This window comes from Tupaia chinensis, unplaced genomic scaffold (genome assembly GCF_000334495.1).
Source record: "Tupaia chinensis unplaced genomic scaffold, TupChi_1.0 Scaffold000438_1, whole genome shotgun sequence".
Lineage (NCBI taxonomy): Eukaryota > Metazoa > Chordata > Mammalia > Scandentia > Tupaiidae > Tupaia > Tupaia belangeri.
Genome location: NW_006159943.1, coordinates 581,933 through 602,873, shown reverse-complemented (window position 1 = coordinate 602,873; position 20,941 = coordinate 581,933). Strand labels below are relative to the sequence as shown.

The 20,941-nt window shown below is 48.9% G+C and overlaps 1 protein-coding gene across 1 annotated transcript in view; it reads right to left on the bottom strand.

The window, feature by feature from the left end:
* Positions 1 to 20,941, bottom strand: part of SLC25A44 (solute carrier family 25 member 44) — a 24,265-nt gene that overhangs the window by 2,095 nt on the left and 1,229 nt on the right. Inside the window, exons 2-3 of the mRNA XM_006155173.3 lie at positions 14,641 to 15,278; positions 2,642 to 2,769 (exon numbers count right to left, since the gene is read on the bottom strand). Coding sequence (XP_006155235.1) covers positions 2,642 to 2,769; positions 14,641 to 15,265 — 753 coding nt within the window. The 5' untranslated portion in view covers positions 15,266 to 15,278. The remainder of the gene's footprint in view (positions 1 to 2,641; positions 2,770 to 14,640; positions 15,279 to 20,941) is intronic.

Sequence of the window (20,941 nt, the reverse complement as noted above, 5' to 3'; positions counted from 1 at the left end):
TTTCTGTCTCTATGTCTCTCTCTGTCTGTCTGGCGAGCGCATGCGCCCTACAGTGAAAATCTCTCAAAAAAAAAATATATATCATTAGATAAGCTATAAAGCTATGAGTTTTTGTGCTGAGTGCTTCTCTGGCCTCAGGGAGGTTGGATTAAATCCCCTCTAAGGTCCTCTGCAACTCTGTTAGTCTGTCATTTTTTAAAATAATTATTTTATTTAACTTTATTTACTTATTTATTTTAATTTGAACAGAGAAGGGCAGAGCAAGAGAGAGAGAGAGAGGGAAAGTGAGAAAGCAAGCCGCCAGGTCCAGGACTCGAGTCACAGTTGGCCATGCGGGATTCCAGCGCCCTTAACCACCATGCCACCTGCAGGCCCCTAGTCTGCTATTTTGACTCTGATCATCTCAATCTCTCTAAACCCTAGGGCTGAACCCTCCCCTCCGTCCCTGCCATTTCTTATGCACCCTGTGGCCTTGTTCATACCCACCGGAAGCCTGGCCAAGGCAGGAATCGCTCCTCTTCTTTCTCAACAGCCCCACCTCCTCTCCTCACCCCTACCCCCAAAATATTCCTTTACCTACTCAGCCCTTTGGCCAGTGCAGGCACACACACTCCTAGCTCACTCCTCCTCCTATACACTATGCCTCCCACAGGTGATCCCCACCACAGCTAAGAGCAGCACCGTAACCAGCCTGCCTCCTCAGAACCCTCTTCAACACTCCTTCCACCCAGTACTCTCTCATCTGGCCCTCTCTGCTCCCCTAGCCCTCCCACTTATCCACCTCCATGGTAAGGGCTCTTTCAGCTATGCCTCTGGTCCTCCAGCCTGGGAACTCCTGGACACTGAGGACCTGGCTCAGGAGAGAACAGGAATGGACCAGTGCAAACCAATCAGATGCCAGCACATTCGCTTTTCACATATGGGAGTAGGAGGAGGCACTTTCTTAGGGACGAAATTATCTTCATTTACTGTAGGTTGAGTATTCATAATTGGGAAATATGAATTGCACCAAAATCCAAAACTATGAGAACTAACACAATGCACCAAGTGGAAAATACCACACCTAACCTCATGTGACAGGTCATAGTCAAAACAGTGCAATAAAAAAATATCATATGAAATTACCTTTAGGCTATGTGTATAAGGAGCATATGAAATAAACAAGAGACTTCAAAAAAATCATGGAAAAATGGAATGAAAGTATGAGGTTAAGGGACCAGCAGATGGCGTAGCGGTTATGTTGCTGGACTCCCACATGGATGACGGCAGTTCGAGTCCTGGACCCAGTGGCTTGAAAATCATGCTGGGCATGTGTGCATGCGTGGCCAAGATACTAGGAGGATGAAGGAGAAGTGACTGCAACATGGCTATGCCCCCTGGGGAAGTGATTTCTCACTCTCCCTCTCATTGTCTCTGTCCCTGTCTCTCTTTCTAGTTAGCACACATGTCCTAAAGCAAAAACCTCTAAAAAAAAAAAAGTGTGAGTTTATTTTGGTGCAAAACATTTTTGAAATCCATTCATAGTTTTATTCATGATACACATTTTCCATGAATTCATTAAAGATCCTTTGTAAATAAATTTCCTTTAGCTTTTGGTCCCACCCTCAAGTTCCCCCTTATGTATACGCAAATGTTCTAACATCCAAAATCTACAACACTTCCAGTCAGAGCATTTCAGATAAGGAAAGGTCTCCCTCCCCAAATCCTGGTTACTAGGAGCTCACTTTATCCCTCATCTGTTAAATCCCTTCCTTCCTCTCCTCACCATAACCCCCCTCTCCTCTTCATCTTTCTCGATTCTCCACTCTTCCTCCTAAATGACCCAAATCAGACACTAAATCCCCCATGCTCTCCGCCTAAAACTTCGTGCAGTTGGAGCTGACTGAAGGCAGGGATTATTAAACAGGACAGCAGCACCAAGGGCTTTGCCAGGATGTCAGCTGAGCCCACACAGCGCAATCTGTGAGACCTACTTAAGGACAGTCACTCTGCTTTTTAGTTTAATTTTGTATTTTTTTTTGCAATAGGGTGCGCATGCTTGCCAGAGAGAGAGAGACAGGGAGAAAGTGAGAAATTAACCCCAGGGGGGATGAGCATGCTGAAATCCCTCCTCCTCCATTCTCATCTCAGGATTTTGGGTACGCACATACACGTACCAGGTGTGAATTTTAAGCCACTGGGACTCGAACCACAGTCAGCCATGTGGAAGTCCAGTGACTCAACTACCATGCCACCTGCTGGCCCCAAGGGCCGTCACTCTTACTCTGTAGAAAGCTCATGACCTAGTGGAAAAATCAGACAGACTTGGGAAATGAACTAACTCAACACTAATAACCACAGACCTGCATGGTAACAAAGGGTGGCTGGTGAGCTATCGCTGACAGGCTAGGGAAACGCAGAACTCCTGGAGGCCTGGGTGCACAATGGGCAAGAGGCACGCAAGGTGGCAGAGTACGAGAAGCAGCCCAGGTGCTTCCACGTGTCCAGCTGCTGTCTGTAGACAGGAAGCACAGGAAAGGGCTTGGACACACAGGAGAAGGCCACCTGGACTTAAGGCCATGGCATTAAGAGATCAAGGAGACCCCAGAGGGCTTGAAGATCAGGCTTATTTGGGAGAAGGGTGGAGGGACTCCAGTCTTACCTGCACGCGAGTTCGAATAACATCCATGGGATTGGTGAGGATGGTGGCAGTGGCAGCAGCCAGGGGCCCCGAGATGGCTTGAAGGACGATGTGAGGGCAGTCCTTAGGACACAGGTACGAGAGCTGCTCTGGAATCCAGGGAAAGACAATGCCTTAGGACACGCGGTGCCACATGTCTGCACTCGCCATGTGTGCTGCTCCTGCCAACTGGCCTTCCCAACCATGACAAACCCTCTGTCCTTGCCACCTTACACCTGTAACTCCCATCTCTTCTGTTTCCATCTGCAGCCAACAGAAAATTATGGGACCAACAGTTGGCGTAATGGCTATGTCGCTGTGTGGGGGCAGTTAGTCATGAGCGGGCAGCCCTAAAGAGAAAAGCGAAAGGGCATTTTGGTCAATGCCCTAATTCCCACTAGGGCAATAAGCTAATTAGGCAGTATAAAACAACCTGACTCATATTGGGCGTGTGTAATTAGGTAATCACATTCCTTTTTCTTTACCTGTGAGAAAAGTACGCAAGTGCAGGAGAAAATGCGGGATTTGAATTCAAACAAAGGACATAGGTAGTGTAACAGACCTCCCACCAATAAATATTCATGACCTCTAGTAATAAAAGCATCGGTTAACCAGTACCAAGCACGCCTACCACCTGGCAATCTGCCCACCCAAGAGCCTTTTGGGTGTACTTTCCTTTCTTTCCTATTAAATCTTCTTTTCTACCTACTTCATTCATGGTTGCGGTTTCATTTTGCACCTAGGGACAGACCTCTAATTTTAGTGATCTGGACCCAAAGAACTAAAGACTTCACAAGGCAGTTCGACACTTTCTCATCCATTAACAGCTGGACTCCCATGTAGTCAACCGAGGTTCGAGTCCCAGACCCGGTGGCTTAAACTCACGCCGGGCGCGTGTGCGTGCGTGTCCAAGATCCCGAGAGGAGAATGGAGGAAAAGGGATTGCGGCGTGGCCATCCCCCCTGGGGGGTGATTTCTCGCTATCTCTCTGTCTCTCTCTATCTTTCTGGGGAGCACATGTGCCCTATAGCAAAAAAAACTCTCAAAGAAAATTATAATACAAATTTCAAGTCCCACCCAGAAGACCCTAGGTGATATCATCCATTTAAACATGGTAAGAGTCCTCTGGAGGAGGCTGCTGGCATGGTGGCTAAGTTGCTGGACTCCCACAGGGCCGACCACGATTCAAGTCTCAGATCCACTGGCCTAAAAATCACAGCAGGCTGGGACCAGCAGTTAGCATAATGACTATGTCGCTGAACTCCCATGTAGCCGACCATGGTTCAAGTCCTGGACCCGGTGGCTTAAACTCACGCCGGGCGCGTGTGCGTGCGTGTCCAAGATCCCGAGAGGAGAATGGAGGAAAAGGGATTGCGGCGTGGCCATCCCCCCTGGGGGGTGATTTCTCGCTATCTCTCTGTCTCTCTCTGTCTTTCTGGCGAGCTCATGGCGCCTTATAGCAAAAACCTCTCAAAAAAAAAGAAAATCACACCAGGTGTGTGTGGGTGCACGTTAAAATCCCAAGAGGAAAATGGAGAAGGGATTGTGGCATGGCCATGCCCCTGGGGGATGATTTTTTACCTTTCCTCTTTCTGTTTCTCTGTCTCTCTCCAGCAAGCGTACATGCCCTAAGGCAAAAACAGACACAAAAACAAAACAAACAAACAAAAACAAACTTCTCTGGAGAAGAGGATGTCAAAGCTTCTTGCCTCCTGATTCCTTTCATGTGATGGAAAGAAAATCCTATCTAATGCAAAAACTGTATGCCTCTTGCTTCACTCCTCCCAACTCATGAGTTAGGAAAGAGAGCATTACAAATTTGCTTATATATGCACAGAATGACTCTGGTAGGGAACATTAAAAAGTGATGCCGATTGTCTCTACGGAAGGGACTTGGGTAACTTCACTCTATATTGTTTACTTTTCTTCTGAAAATTAAAAATATATATATTTAATTTTATTTATTATTAGTTTTAGAGATCTTTGCCTTAGGGTACATGAACTCACTGGAGAGAGAGGGAGAGACAGAGATTCTGAGAGAGGAAGTGAAAAGTCACTGCTCGGGGGATGGCTATGCTGCAACCCCTTTTCCTTCATTCTCTTCCTGGGATCTTGGGCATGTACGCATAAGTGCCCAGTGTGATTTTCAAGCCACCGGGTCTGGGACTTGAACCACGTGGGACTCCAGTGACATAAGTGCTATGCCATCTGCTGGCCCATTATTACTATTTTTTAATTTGACCAGAGAAAGAGAGCGGGAAAGTGAGAAAGCTGCCGGGTCTGGGACTCATCCTGCAGTCAGCCCCGTGGGAGTCCAGTGCTTCGACTGCCACACCACCTGCTGGCCCCACTTCTGAATTTTGAACTAAGTGGATTTTATTAATTTATTTTAATTTGCCAGAGAGAGGGGGAGAGAGAGGAAAAGTAAGAAAGCACTTGCCGGGGGAATGGACATGCCATAATCCCTTCTCCTTTCTTCTCCTCTCAGGATTTTTTGGGCACGCACGCACATGTCTTTCAAACCAATAGGTCCAAGACTTGAACCACAGTTGGCCATGTGGGATCTAGCCTCCTTAACCACCATGCTATCGGGTGGCCCAAGTGGTTTTTGTTCTGTCTTTTTAAATTTGCTGGAGGGCATGTGTGCTTACCAGAGTGACAGAGGAAAACGAAAACACTCTGGAGGAATGACCATGCCGTAGGCCCTTCTCTGCTCCTCTTGGGATTTTAGGCACGCACACACACCCAGTGTGCTTTTCCAGCTGCCGGGGATGGCACCTGAACCGCATAGAGGGCCATGTGGGACCTAGCTGCCGTAAGTAACATGCCATCTGGCTGTCCCCCAAGTGGATTTCTTTTAAAAATTATTTATTTATTTATTTTCCTTTGTTATTGTTATTTTTTTTTTTAATTTGGCAAGAGAGAGAGAGAGGGAAGGAGAGAAAAAGGGAAAGTGAGAAAGCAAGCCACCAGGTCCAGGACTTGAACCATGGTTGGCCATGTGGGAATCTAGCGTCCTTATCAACCACACCACCTGCTGCCCCCCCAAGTGGATGTTTATAAAATAAAAGCCAGGGCCGCCAGCAGGTGGCATGGAGGTTAAGGGCACTGTACTCCCATATAAATAAATAAATAAATAAATAAGCTAAATAAAATTATTCTTAAAAAAAAAAAAGCCAGGGCCAAATGATGATGCAGCAGTAATGCAATGTGCTGAGGTTCTCATCTGGAGACCTTCCTGAACATGTCGGGGACGCATGTGCCCATGATCTGGCCAGAGCTGGAGCTGGAGCTGGATCGGAGCATGGAGACTCTGTTGGGGGTGCCTATTTTTCTATCTCTCTCTCTCTCATGTATGGAAGAAATTAATTTTTTTTTTTTCTTTAAGAGAGAGATTTTTGCTATAGGGTGCCTGCACTTGCCGGAAAGACAGAGTTAGAGAGACAGAAAGCGAGAAATCACCTCCCAGGGGGAATGGTCACACTGCTATCCCTTTCTCCTCCATTCTCCTCTCAGGATTTTGGGCACGCACACATGTGCAGCCAGTGTGAGTTTTAAGCCACCAAGTCCAGGACTTGAACCCAAGTCAACTATGTGAGAGTCCAGTGACATAACCATTATGCCATCTGTTGGTCCCTAACTAATTAATGTGAAAAAGAAAGTCATATCCTACAGTGAGAATTTTTCTTAAGCCTGTATCAATACAGAAAGATTCGGCGTGGCAGAGGGTGTAGTGGTAAGGCACTAGGACTCCTGCGCGACCAACCACAGTTCAGCCTGCTTTCTTTTTTCTTTTAAGTATTATTTACTTATTATCATTATTTTTCAATTTTGATTAGAGAGAAACAGAGCAAGCCACCAGTTACAGAATTCGAACCACAGTTGCCCATGTAAGAGTTTAGCACCCTTAACCACCACATCACCTGCCAGTACTGGTGGCTTGCTGTCTTACTTTCCTTCTCTCTCCGATGAAATAAAAAAAAATAATCATAATGATGAAATGATGAATAAAATTAACTAACTGTTAAGAGGTTTTTGCATTAAGGTATATGTGCTCACCAGAAAGAGAGACAGCAATACAAAAAGTGAGAAATTACCCCCCATGGGGGATGGCCAACTCAATCCCTTCTCCTTCATTCTCCTTCAAGGATCTTGGGCACACATATGACGGGCCAGCAGATGGCGTAGTTGTTACATCACTGGACTCCCATGTGGCCGACCATGGTTCGAGTCCCAGATGCGGTGTCTTAAAAATCACGCCAGGTGTGTGTGCGTGCCCAAGATCACGGGAAGAGAATGAAGGAGAGGGGATTGTGCATTGCCATCCCTGCTGGGGGGCGATTTCTCGCTTTCCCCCATGCTATTATCTGTCTGTCTCTCTGGCAAGCGCAAGCACTCTAACGCAAAAGCTCTTAAAAAATGAAAAAAAGGCAAGGTAGAAGAGGATGTTCTTTCCAGAAGGTGCAATTTGCACAGTTGAGGATGGGAGCCAAGTGGACGTGTGCAAAGAGCTGTCCAAGCACAGGACGACCCATACAGAGCTCCCGAGGTAAAGCATGCCTGAAGCACTCAGAGGGCATAACCCGGAGCAGAATGAGTAGAGGAAGAGCAGCAGGTGAGATCCAGGAGATAAGTCACCTACGGCCTCAAGGGCACGGCCTCAAGGGCACTGCGAGGACTCAGACTTACTCTGCGGGAGATAAGACGGAAAACAATTCATCACAAAAATGCCCTGTTTTCTCCTCTCACTGTAATCACCACAGCTTTAAGGACTTCTTCCTGTGCTCCTGGCTTAGGTAGTTTGTAGGTGGGCAAGTAAGACTGTCCCATAGCGCAGCTGGTAATTGCTGTACAGAGGAAGCCTGAACGAACGTGGCCAGCGGAGGTTCGGATCCCGACGTGGAGGTCACACACTGGGTACACGCGTGTGCCCAAGATCCTATGGGGATGAAAACTGGAGGAAGGATTGCAGCGTGACCAGCCTGCACTGCGGAGTGCTTTCTCTCTCCGCCTCTCTCATTTGCTCATTTACTGAGTACCTATCATGCATAAGGCAGAAGATAAAGCAGACTTAGCTAAGTTCCTCCTGGCTACGTGACTTTCCCCAAGTAATATAAATTAATATTGAATACTACAGGCCAGGTGCTGTGAGAAGCACTGACATAAAACAGAAATGGATTAGGAAATGCCTTCATTGGTTAAAAAAAAATGCAAATAACAAGTGCTAACAAGGAAACAAGCCTAGAAGGAGAATAGAGTTCTCTTTTTTTGTTTTTTTTTTTCCTGAGAGATTTTTGCTATAGGGTGCATGTGCTCACCGGAGAGATAGAGAAACAGAAAGCGAGAAATCACCTCCCAGGGGGATGGCCTACACTGCAATCCCTTCTCTTCCATTCTCCTCTTGGGATTTTTGGCACACATGCACACGTGCCTGGCATGAATTCCAAGACACCAGGTCTGGGACGCAAACCACAGTCGACTATGTGGGAGTCCAGCATCCCAACCACTGTGCCGCCTGCTGTCCCTGAGTCTTTTCAATGAGGTAGTTTAAAAAGTCCTCTTTGCAGAGGTGGCATGTAAGAAGCATGAGAAGGAGCCAGGGCCAGGGCAGAGGATGCTCACTGCGAAGGCCTTGCAGTACAGGCAGTGAGAGACGGGCAGTGAGGCTGGACCACAGTGAGCCAGGGAACGGGAACAAGAGGGGCTAGTAGAGGAGCAGATGGGGCATAGATCATTTAGAGCAGCGCAGACCATGGGAAGAAAACTGGATTTTATACTAAATGCCCACAGGCAGCACTGGCAGATTTAAGCAAAAGAAAGTGACCAGAACCAGTCTACCCATTCGACAAATAATTCCTGAGCAGTTATGATTCTTCAAACCCTGAGTCAGGTGCTAGGAGGTAAAACAGTAAAAAAAAAAAAAAAACAGACATGGTCTCTGTTCTCATCGATGTTAGTCTAGTGGGGAAAGAGACATCAACTTGCAGTCACATGAATTAGACCAGCAGCTGGTGTAGAGGCTAAGGCTCTAGATCCCATATGGCTGGCTACATGGTTTGAGTCCTAGGCCCAGCGTCTTGAAAGTCACAGGGTGTGAGTGTGCACACATGCCCAGAATCCCAAGAGGAGAACGGAGAAGGGATTGCAGCATCACCCTGAGGGGTGATGTTTCACTTACCCTCTGTTTCTCTATGGTAAGCATACATGCCCTAAGGTAAAAAAAAAAAAAAAAAACACAAAAACAAAGTTAAGCAATGCTGAAGCTGACCCACATGGAAAGGTTCCAGCTTCCTGTCCTGGGGCCTCCCTAAACTCATGTCCATGCCCACGAGTCAGGACTTGTTGAAGTTCTATTCACTTGGGTGAATAGCAGCACTGGGGGTGCTGTCTCTGTTTCTCTCGTTCACTCATGGAAGAAATAAAATTAAATAATAATTTTAAAAGGGGGAAGAAATGTTTTCTTTTTTTTCTTTCTTTTTTTTTTTTTTGGAGAGGTCTTTGCTATAGGGCGCGTGCGCTTGCCAGAAAGACAGAGAGAGACAGAGAGACAGAAAGCGAGAAATCACCCCCCAGAGGGGATGGTCACACTGCAATTCCTTCTCCTCTATTCTCCTCTAGGGATCTTGGGGCATGTACAGACACACGCCTGGCGTGAGTTTTAAGCCACCGGGTCCGGGACACGAACCGCGTTCGACTACGTGGGAGTCCAGCGACATAGCCATTATGCTAACTGCTGGTTCCCAAAAAGTGAAGAAATGTTATGGAGGTTGAAAGGAGGGAAAACGCACTTCGGGTAAAGTTATATGGAAATTGTGGGGAAGAGGCAAAGGGAGCACTACTGATGGGTCAGGATGTCACCAGGAGTGAACACCAGGATGTCACCTGAAGGCTACTAGGCTGAGGAATGACAAGAGCAAAGCACAGGCAGCCCCACGACCTTAAGGGCAAGGGAGCCAGATCCCACATGACGGACTGAAGTTCAAATCCTAGCCCTGACAGCTTGAAAAACACACTGGGGACCAGCAGGTGGCAGGGTAGTTAAGGCGCTGGCCTTCCATTTGGCCAACCACATCCCGGATCTGGTGGCTTCCTTTCTCACTGCCCCCATCTCTCTCTGGTGAGCACACATGGCCTATAGCAAGGTTAAATGATAATAATCAGTAAAATTAAATAAATAATTCTTTTTAAAAACACAACATCCACATACAGTGGGCACGTGTGTGTGCATGCCCCAAATCCCAACAGGATGGCGAAAGGAAGAGGGGATTGGGACAAGACGGTGCCCCATTGGGGGGTGCTTTCTTCCTTTCTGTCTCTGGAGAGTGCAGGTACCCTCTGGCAATTAAAAACATAAATAAAGAACACAGCACAGGAGGGAAGATGATGCATGGTGGAGGAAGCGCGTTCTCTGGCCAGCTGCAGCGCAGCCTGTGCGAGGGGGGCAGCAGGAGATTTCACTGCGGAGGGAGGCTGCGGAGGGAGGTGGCTGCCGGCAGAAGAGGGGATTTTATTCAGAAAGCAGTGGGAGCGCCCATCACAATTAGGGCTTAAAAGGTTAATCCATTAGGGATGTATGTGATGGACAGGAAGGAAGGGAGCTTAGAGTTAGCCAGAGGCTGGTGCAGTGGCCAGGAGGGACGGGTCTGCACAATCCCCAAGGCTTCAGTCTCAGTGACTTGGAGAATAACTGAGCACTGGCGGATCAGAATAAGCCAGAGAGAGCAGGCCAGATGGGGATGAAGAATCATTAACTGAATGAAACTCAGAGGATGTAAGTAGATGCCGCCAGGTCAAGAAGTCCAAAAATCAGAAAGCCTGCCCAGAGCTCTGGCAGGTTAACCTGGGAACAGAGACACCTGACACGTGGGGAAAATGCAGCTCTAATTGTAAATGCAACCAAGTGCCAAAGGCAGACTCCAGAGAAAACGCTCACATTTCCTGGAAAGCTGTAATGTTAGGATGGTCGGATCTGGGGGCCAGGGGGGAGCCCAAAGGTAAAAATGGGCAAGGATAAGATACTGAGGTGCTGATACTCTGCAAGGCTGACCTATGGGAAGGTTGCCAGTTTGCACCTTGACTCGGAGACCTCCTACAGTCTGCCAGATACATGTGTGTCCCTGACCTAGGTGGCCTAAGGCTAGAGACGGGTCACAGTATCGGGATCCGGTCAGGGGTGCTGTGTCTCTGTCTCCATCTCTGTCTCTCTCACATAGAATACATAAAAAGAAAAATCACTGGGGAACCAGCAGTTGGTGTAATGGCTATGTCGCTGGACTCCCATGTAGTCAACCATGGTATGAGTCCCGGACCCAGTGGCTTAAACTCATGCAGGGTGCATGTGCGTGCGTGCCCAAGATCCCGAGAGGAAAGTGGAGGAGAAGTGATTGCAGTGTGGTCATCCTCCCCGGGAGATAATTTTTTGCTTAAAAAAAAAAACTCTCAAAAACAAAAACAAAACACTGGGCCGGGTCCGTAGCCTGATGGTTAAAGTAGACAAGATCCCAGGGCCCGCAGTTGGCATACTGGTTAAGTGCTAAATTCCCACCTGGCAAAGTGTGGTTCAAGTCCCAGGCCTGGTAGCTTAAAAACCATGCTGGGCATTTGTGCATGTATGCCAAAAATCCTAAGAGGAGAGTAGAGAAGAAGAGACTGCAGTGTGGCCATCCCCTCAGGGGGATGATTTCTCACTTTCCCTCTCACTATCTCTTAGTCCTTCTCTGGCAAACACACAAGCCCTATGGCAGAAAAAAAACTTAAAAAAAAAAAAGTAGACAGGTCCCACATGGCAAAAAAAAAAAAAAAAAGAAAAGAAAAGAAAAAAATCAGTTAAAAGATAGACAAGAGGACCAGCAGTTGGCATAATGGCTATGTCACTGGACTCCCATGTAGTCGACCACGGTTCGAGTCCTAGACCTGGTGGCTTAAACTCATGCCAGGCACGTGTGCATGTATGCCCAAGATCCTGAGAGGAGAATGGAAGAGAAGGGATTGTGGAGTGGCCATCCCCCCAGGGGGTGATTTCTCGCTTTCTGTCTCTCTGGAGAGCGTATGCGCCCTGTAGCAAAAACCTCTCAAAAAAAATCAAAAGATCGACAGGTTGAGAGGACCAACAGGTGGCATGTGGTTAAGGAGCTGAATTCCCACGCGGCTGACTATGGTCTGAGTCTTAGACCTGGCAACCTGCTTTCCCACTTTCTCTCTCTCTTGTGTGAGTGCACATGCCCTACAGCAAATTAAAAAAGGATAAATAAAACCAAATAAATAATCTTTTTTTTAAATAATTATTTTTACTTAACTTTATTTACTTATTTATTTAATTTGACTAGAGTGAGTGAGAGAGAGAGAGAGAGAAAGAAAGAAAGCCACCAGGTCTGGGACTAGAACTACAGTCAGCCACGTGGGAGTCCACTGCCCTTAACCACCACCCTCTGCAGATTCCTCTTTTTTTTTTAAAGAGAGATTTTTTTGCAGGGCTGGCTGGCAGGTGGCGTGGCCATCCCCCCTAGGGGGGTGATTTCTCACTTTTTCTCTCTCTGTCCCTCCCTGGTCAAATTAAAATAAATAAATAAAGTTAAATAGAATAGTTCTTAAAAAAAAAAAAAAAAAGAAAGGGAAGAAATCTTTAAAAAAAGAGTAAGATTTTTTTCTAAAGAATTATTTTCTTTAACTTTATTTATTTTACTTGTTTATTTTAATCATCCCCTGGGGGATGGCCATGCCACAATCCTTTCTCCTCCTGCTCCTTTGGAGATCTTGGGCTCGCAAACATATGTGCTTGGCATGAATTTTGAGTCACTGGGTCCAGGACTTGAACCACAATTGACTACGTGGGAGTGAGTCCAGGGATATAACCATTATGCCATCTGCTAGTCCCAATATTTCTTTAAAACATTAAAAAAAGATTGACAGGTTGGCAGAATCCAGTCACAAAGAGTCAGGGGTGAAGTCCAGGAATCTGAATCTTAGCACATACTCCAGAAGAAAGACTGTGTTAAACAGAAGAAAACAAAGAGAAGATGTCACCAGAAAAAGAGGAGGAGCACCAGAAAAGTACCGTACCCCAGGACAAAACGATCACCGGCCAGGAAGCCGTGAAATCTGATTTGGTCAGTAAGTTCCAGATGGGATGGGACTGGATGCCCACTGCAGGGTGAGGAGCCAGCAGCAGGGACGCGGGGCTGCGAGCATCGCTGCCCAGTGGGGCTTGGTGGCTGCTCAGAGCTCTGGGGGTCCCCGGGCAGCAGACACGCTCAGGTCCTGCTTTCGCGATGCACTTTGCCCTTGCAGAAGGCCACCCAGCAGTGTCCGTGGAGACCCTCAAGAATGTTTCCTTTGACCCCAGGAACCCCATTTTCAGTAAATACTTAGAGCCAAATGTCTCATGGACAATGACACGTTAGAGGACTCGGAAGGCTCTAAGTTATATCACGCCTTGAACTTAACAGTGCTGAGGGGCTGGTCAGTGGTGCGTGATAAATCGTGCCACTGTGTGAGGCGGATCCACCTGAGAAGGTTCCAGGTTCACATCAGGAGACCTCCCTGGGCATGCCAGCCATGCGCACTCATGACCCAAGGCGGGCTGAGACCGGGAGGTGACCAGAGTCTGGACCCTGCTGAGAGGGCATCTCTGTTTCTCTTGCTCATGGAAGAACAACTATGGGAACCAACCTGTGGCCAGGTGAGTAAAGCAGCTGGATCCCACGTGACCGACAGTGTGGTTCAAGTTCCAGACCCGGTGACGAAAAACACGCCAGGCACATGTACATGCATGTCCAAAACCCCAAAGGAGGGAGAAGTGAGGGAGAAGGATTGCAGCATGACCATGCCCCATGGAGGGGTGCTCCCTATCCATGTTGCTCTCAGGCGAGTATATGTGCCCTCTGACAGATTTTTTTTTTTTTAAATATAAATAAACTAAACACACAAAACAGACCAATGCTAAGGAAAAACATCCACTTCAAAAGCTTGTTTCTTTTTGAGAGAGAGATTTTGGCTACAGGGTACATGTGCTTGCCAGAAAGACAGAGACAGAAAGTGAGAAATCACTCCGCGGGATGGCCATGCTGCAATCGTCCTCCGTTTTCTTCTCAGGATTTTGAGCACGCATGCACATGCGCCCAGCTTGAGTTTTAAGGCACCAGGTCTGGGACTCAAACTACGGTCAACTATGTGGGAGTCCGGCGATGTAACCATTACGCCATCTGCTCGTCCTCCAACAGCTTACTATTACCTATCAGCTTCATCTTCAAATCTGAAACACCCCATGGACTTTGTCCTCCCCCCTCCCAATTCACTGCCAACATCCTGCTAACCCCAGCTGATTCCAATACGCCCCGAGCAGACGATACGCACTGCTGTGGTCACGTAGCAGCTCACCCAGGCAGAGATGAGGATGCCGTGGACAAACCGACCACCTGGCAGGATGGAGGGCCTTTAGGAGGCTATCGGGATGTCACCAAGTGACACCTAGGAGGTTCCTGAAGGCTGAAAGGCGCACGCTATCCATGATATTCCTAGGCCCTAAGCCTCTCTCTCTCTCTCTCTCTCTCTCTCTCTCTCTATATATATATATATATATTTTTTTTCCTTAGAGAGAGAATTTTGCTATAGGGTACATGTGCTCACCAGGGAGACAAACAGAAAGCAAGAAATCACCTCTCAGGGAGGATGCCCATGCCGTAATCCTGTCTCCTCCATTCTCTTACAATTTTGAGCACACACATACACATGCCCGGTGTGAGTTTAAGTTACCGGGTTCAGGACTTGGAACTACGTGGGAGGCCAGCAACATAAAACATAACCTTTATGCCATCTGCTGGTTCCAGCCCCTCTATTCATCTGTCTACACTGCAAGTTCCTTGAAGGCAAGAACTACCTTACTCACCTCTGAATCCTCTGTTTGCGGAGAGGCCCGTTCCCTCTTAGTCTCACCTCCCACAGGCACACGCACAGCCCCTAGCGCCCCCTCCTGCCCCGCTTACCTGCGTAGAAGTGGTAGAAGGGCCACCACATAGCACTGTTGGGGATGTAGGTAAGCAGTGAAGCCACGTAGCCTCGGTAGAAGCCCCGAAGCCCGTCGGCCCGCAGGATCTGCCTGATGATGTCCCTGGACTGGCCGAAGGCAAACACCCTTTGTCCTTCTCCGTTGGCCCGCACCTGGAAGCGGCCCGTCTTCTCGCCCTTACGCTGCATCATCAGGTGCTGCGAGATGACATCGAAGGGCACGGTGATGCTCTGGGCCACGAGGGAGGCCGAGCCGCCGGCCACCAGGGATTTGACAGTGTTGCTCTGGCTGTAGTCGGCTACAAACTTCCGGGTGAGCTCGTACGTGGTGACGTAACACTGGCCGGAGATGAGGGTGAAGGTGTTGACCAGGAACCCTCGGTAGAGGCCAGTCACGCCGTCTGCGCGCAGGATCTTGATGAAGGCGTCGAAGGTCCCGTTGTAGAGGCTCTTGCCCTTTTGCACCTGCAGCCGGGTGCGGATGAGCGTGAACGGGTAGATGCTGACGCGGATCATCATCGTCATCGCCACACCGAACACGTAGAACTTCTTCTTGTCCAGGTGCTCCCACTCAATGATCTGGATGTTGCGTTTGTCCTCCATGGTGCCTGAAGACCTGGGGTTGGAGCAGGGCGCCGGGATGTCAGAGTGGAGGTCGAACACTGAGCTCCGCCCTGCAACTTTGGAGCCCCGCACTAGGGGGGTGGGTACCTCCTGGATACTCATTTCCCAAAGCACAGGACCCCTGCCCTCAGCCTGAATGCCCATCCCCACCCGTCTTCCTTTCCAGATCAGGAGGCTGCCCCTCCTCTGCCCCGACCAGGCCTTCACTCCGGTCTCCCCTCTGAAGTCATTCCTCACCTCCGAGACTCCCACTCTGTTCCCTACCCCAGCTCCTAGGGCCATCTGCCCTGAACTCCATGCCTCTGCCTGGGCGCTGGTGTCGGCGCTGGGAAGGAACCACTTGTGTCCGGCTCACCCAGGCAGAGATGAGGATGCTGCGATCAAATGGCCACCTGGCAGGACGGAGGCCCTTTTCGTAGGCTAGCAGGCTGTCACTGACACCTGGAAGGTTCCTGAGGCTGAAAGGAGCACTCCATTGCTGAGACTCCTGGCCGGCGACCGAGCCACTACCTTTGGCCTTTCGTCCTGGCTGCGAGTTTATCACTGTTGACCAGCCGAGTCACCTTCTGTTCTGGATTCCCGTGCTGGCCCCTCGGAGCTCCTCAAACCCACACACACTAGTATTTTCTGCACTTGTATTTTCTTCCTTTCTTTTTTTTTTTTTTTGTTTTTGGAGAGGTTTCTCCTATAGGGTACATGCGCTCACCAGAAAGACAGAGAGAGACAGAAAGTGAGAAATCACCCCTGGGGGGGTGGCCAGGCCGCAATCCCTTCTCATTCATTCTTCACTTGGGATCTTGGGCACATACGCCCACACACCCAGCGTGAGTTTAAGCCAACGAGTCTGGGACTAGAACTGCAGTCGACGACACGGGAGTCCAGCGACATAGCCATTACACCATCTGCTGGTTCCCCTGCACTTACGTTTTCTCTAGTCTGCACTAGAAGACACCATGAGGAAGAGCCTAGTGGGGTTTTCTTTCACATAAGGCATCCCCCTATCCCTCACCTCCCGCCAATGAAAGGAGTTAGGAGGTCAGGAGCAGGCCAAAGGTCAGAGTCCTCTTTGGTTAGCAGATAACTCAGAGCTAGACAACAATCCTATGTGCATAAACCACAGCCCCAGCCTTGGAGAACAGGAGAGAAAAGTGACAGAGACACTCTGCCTTCGAGACGCTCAGTGTGCTTGAGAAGACGCAGGACTGGGGACTGGACACGGGGGACAGAGGGACTGAAGCCCGGATAAATGAACATACACGTGGCCCTCATGTTAGGGGTATCCAACGCCTAGAACGTCATACGAACCAAGTCAGCTGCCTGACGTCATCAGGTGTTTGGCCAGTCAGGAGCATGGTGGCTAAGGCAGCTAGATCTCACGTGGTCAAGTGCTAGGTTTGAAAAACACACCAGGGGGACTGGCAGGTGGTGTGGTGGTTAAGGGTGCTGGACTCCCACAGGGCTGACCCAGTTCGAGTGCCAGACCTGGTGGCTTGCTTTCTCACTTTCCTCTCTCTTGCTCTGTCCCTCTCTGATCAAATGAATGAATGAACAAATGAATGAAATAGATAGGGACTAGCAGTTGGCATAATGGCTATGTCGCTGGACTATGTAGTCGACCATGGTTCAAATCCCAGACCCGCTGGGCACATGTGCATGTGTGCCCAAGATCCCGAGAGGAGAATGGAGCAGAAGGGATTGAGGCATGGCCATCGCCCCAGGGGGTGATTTCTTGCTTTCTGTCTCTCTGTCTCTCTATCTTTCTGGCAAGCGCACGCGCCCTATAGCAAAAACCTCTCCAAAAATAAATAAATAAATAAATCTAAAGAAAAAAGAAAAACATGCCGGGGAGCCAGCAGATGGTGTAGTGGTTATGTCAGTGGAATCCCACATGCCAACCATGGTGCAAGTCCTGGACCCAGGGGCTTTAAACTCATGCCAGGTACATGTGTGCCCAAAATCCCAGGAGAATGGAGGAAAAGGGATTGCAGCGTGGTCATCCCCCCAGAAGGTGATTTCTCACTTTCCTTTCACTGTCTCTCTCTCTTTCTTCAGTGAGTATATATGCCCTAGGGCAAAAACCTTTAAAAAAAGGCGGGAGAGGAGGACCGGCAGTTGGCGTAATGGCTATGTCACTGGACTGCCATGTAGTTGAGCATGGTTTGAGTCCCGGACCTGGTGGCTTAAACTCACGCCAGGCACGTGTGCATGCATGCCCAAGATCCAAAGAGGAGAATGGAGGAGAAGGGATTGTGGTGTGGCCATCCCCCCTGGGGGGGGGGTGATTTCTCGCTTTCTGTCTCTCTGTCTCTCTGTCTTTCTGGCGAATGCATGAGTCCTATAGCAAAAACCTCTCCAAAAAAAAAAAGAAAACACTCATGGCATGTAAGTAATAAAGTTAAATAAGATAATTATTTAAAGAGAATTATTTTATTTAACTTTATTTATTTTTAATAAAATAAATTATTATTTATTGATAAGGGACAAAGAGAGAGAGGAAGTGAGACAGTAAGCTGCCAGGTCTGGGACTCCAACCATGGTCAACCATGTGGGAGTCCAACACCCTTAACCACCATGCCACCTGCCGGCCCCAAATAAAATAATTCTTAAAGAGAAAATGAGTTTCAAATGATAGAAGTCCTAGGTCAGGACTTCTCCTCTGCTCCACCATGTCTTCCACCCCCTTGAGGGTTGAGGAATTTCAACACAAATCCTTCTGTGCACTTTAAAGCCCACCAAGGGAGGCAGAATTGATGTCCTCATGACTCAGGTCACCTAAGGGGTAAGCATGAGCTCCTGGCCATGCAGATGCTCTCTCAGCTCTGTTTGGGAAAACCCAAGAGCCTCCTCGCCTCTGCTTCCCTCGTGTGACAGTGGAGTGACCTGGCTCGGCCGCGAGGCAGGCCCGTGTCATCACAGGACAAACAGCAGCAGGGCTCCAGCAGAAGGGCCTCCTGCCAGGCACATGCAACTGCCGGCCATGCAGGGGAGAGGTTCAGCACAGCAAAGCCTTCTGCTCCCGGACCTGGCTGTGTGGGTGCCTTCTCACCCTGCCAGGCTCAATCACCACACACCAGCAGCACATGCTGGGAAACCTAAGGCAGGGTGGATGGCCCATGTCCCACTTTGCCTCATGGCACACTCATGCCATCTATCTTAGATTCCCAGAAGGAAATGGGGACTCGGAGACAGGTCATTTTTATTTTATTAATTTTTTTAGAGAGATTTTTGCTCCAGGGCACGTGCGCTCATCAGAGAGACCAAAAGCAAGAAATCACTGCCTCCCTTCGGGGGAGATGGCCATCCCACAATCCCTTCTTCATTCTCCTGGGATTTGGGGCATACATGCACATGTGCCTGGCATGAGTTTCAAGCCTCTGGGTCCAGGACTCAAATCACAGTTGGCCATGCGGGAGTCCAGCACCTTCTGGCCCCAAGACAGGTAACTTTTACCACTGTCATAGTGACAGGAGAAGCCACTGTCATGCCTAAATGGGATAAGCCACTACAGTAGAAGGGGAGAGGACCCTGGACCCAAGCCTCCGCAAATACAGTAGCGGGGAGGCTACTCTCCTAACAGGTAGCACCTCCGCCTGCTCTGTTACATAATCTCCAAACGTCCTGCTGCAGGCTGCAATAGCAAAACCAGTTCCTCTTGTTTTATTCTCTAGAAAATCCTTTCTGCAGGGCCCACAGTGACATGGTGGTTAAAGCTGCTGCCTCCTACATAACCAGCTGGGTGGTTTGAGTCCTCGACCCAGCAGCTTGAGAAATATAACCGACATGTATGTGTGCACGCCTGAAGTTCTGAGGGGAGAATTGCAGGAGGGGATTGCGGCATGGATATCCTCCCTCGGGGGTGAGGTCTACTTTCTCTGCCTCTCTCTGGCAAGCACACATGCCCTATGGCAAATTTAAAAGGAAAAAAAAAATTCCTCTTTACCGACAAGCTTTCTCTAGCCTGTCCTTCTCCCAACTCAACCTAACTTATTTCCAGCCCTTCTGTGAATGCAGCTCCAACTCCGGATTTTCTCCCACCTTTTCGCTGTGTTCAGGCACAAATGCTGAAGTGCTTCCCGTGGAGCCCCCACAGGTGACCCAGGACAAGTGAGCACTGTGTCCTGAAGTCACCCGAGCTGGAGCTCACAACGCCAGTGAACTGGCTCAGGCATACACCCAACTACACTTCCCATGTCCTAGCTCCAGAAAAATCACATCACATCCCACAAGGTTCTGAGATAAGCTTCTGGCCCTGGAGAAGCAGGGTCACCTGGAAGGCAAGGTCACATCATGGAAAGAACGCTAGGTCTGTGTTCGCGTTTCACTTCTGTTACTTACTTTTTTTACCAAGGCACGTCCCTGAAATTCAGTTTCCTCATCCGTGAAGTGGGACAGAGCCTGCCCAAACTACACGTGGTGCCGCTCGTGTGAGCTAACACTCACGACAGCATCACTAAGAGTAAAGCATTTCTTTGTTAAATAGTTATTTAATTTTATTCATTATTATTATTTTAATTTGATCAGAGAGAGAGGGAAAGTGAGAAAACAAGCCACCAAGTCCAGGACTGAAACCGCAATCGCCACGCCACCTGCCGGCCCCAACAGTAAAGCATGTCTATCACTGCAGAAAGTTCTTTTTTCTTTATTCATAACAGGGTGCATGCATGTGACAGTGAGAGAAAAATAGAGAAATCGAAAGAGGAGCACCCTCCACAGGGTCTGGTCACACTGAGATTCCCCTTCCCCCAGCCCTCCAGCCCATCAGACCTTGGGCACTCATGTGCACACGTGTGTCCAGCATGTTTCAGGCCCATGGGGTCAGAGATTCAAACCACAATCACCATGTAGGATCCCTCTTCTCTTGAGCAGTGTGCCGCTGCTGTGCCACGGGACCAGCCCTATCATTGCAGAAAGTTCTATTGCAAACTGATGCTCTAAATCCTTGCCACTCAGCACAGTCCACAGACCAGCAGTATGAGCATCATGTAAGAGCCTGTTAGAAATACATGGGACCAGCAGTTAGTGCAATGGCTATGTCGCTGAATTCCCATGTAGTCGACCGCAGTTCGAGTCCCAGACCCAGTGGCTTAAAATTCATGTCAGGCGCGTGTGTGTGATCCTGAGAGGAGAATGGAGGAGAAGGGATTGCGATGTGGCCATGCCCCTGGGGGTTGATTTCTCGCTTTCTATCTCTCTGTCTCTCTCTGTCTTTCTGGTGAACGCATGCGCCCTATAGTAAAAACCTCGGAAAAAAAAAAGAAATCTGAATTTCCCAGGGCCAGCAGCTGGCGTAATGGCTATGTCGCTGGACTCCCATGTAGTTGACCGTGGTTCGAGTCCTAGACCTGGTGATTTCAAATTCATGTCAGGCGCGTGTGTGTGATCCTGAGAGGAGAATGGAGGAAAAGGGATTGGGATGTGGCCATCCCCCCAGGGGGTGATTTCTTGCTTCCTGTCTGTCTGTCTCTATCTTTCTGGCAAGTGCACGCACCCTATACAAAAACCTCTCTCGGGAACCAGCAGTTAGCGTAATGGCTATATTGCTGGACTCCCACGTAGTCGACCGCGGTTCGCGTCCTGGACCCGGTGGCTTAAAACTCACGCCGGGCGCGTGTGCGTGCGTGCCCAAGATCCCGAGAGGAGAATGGAGGAGAAGGG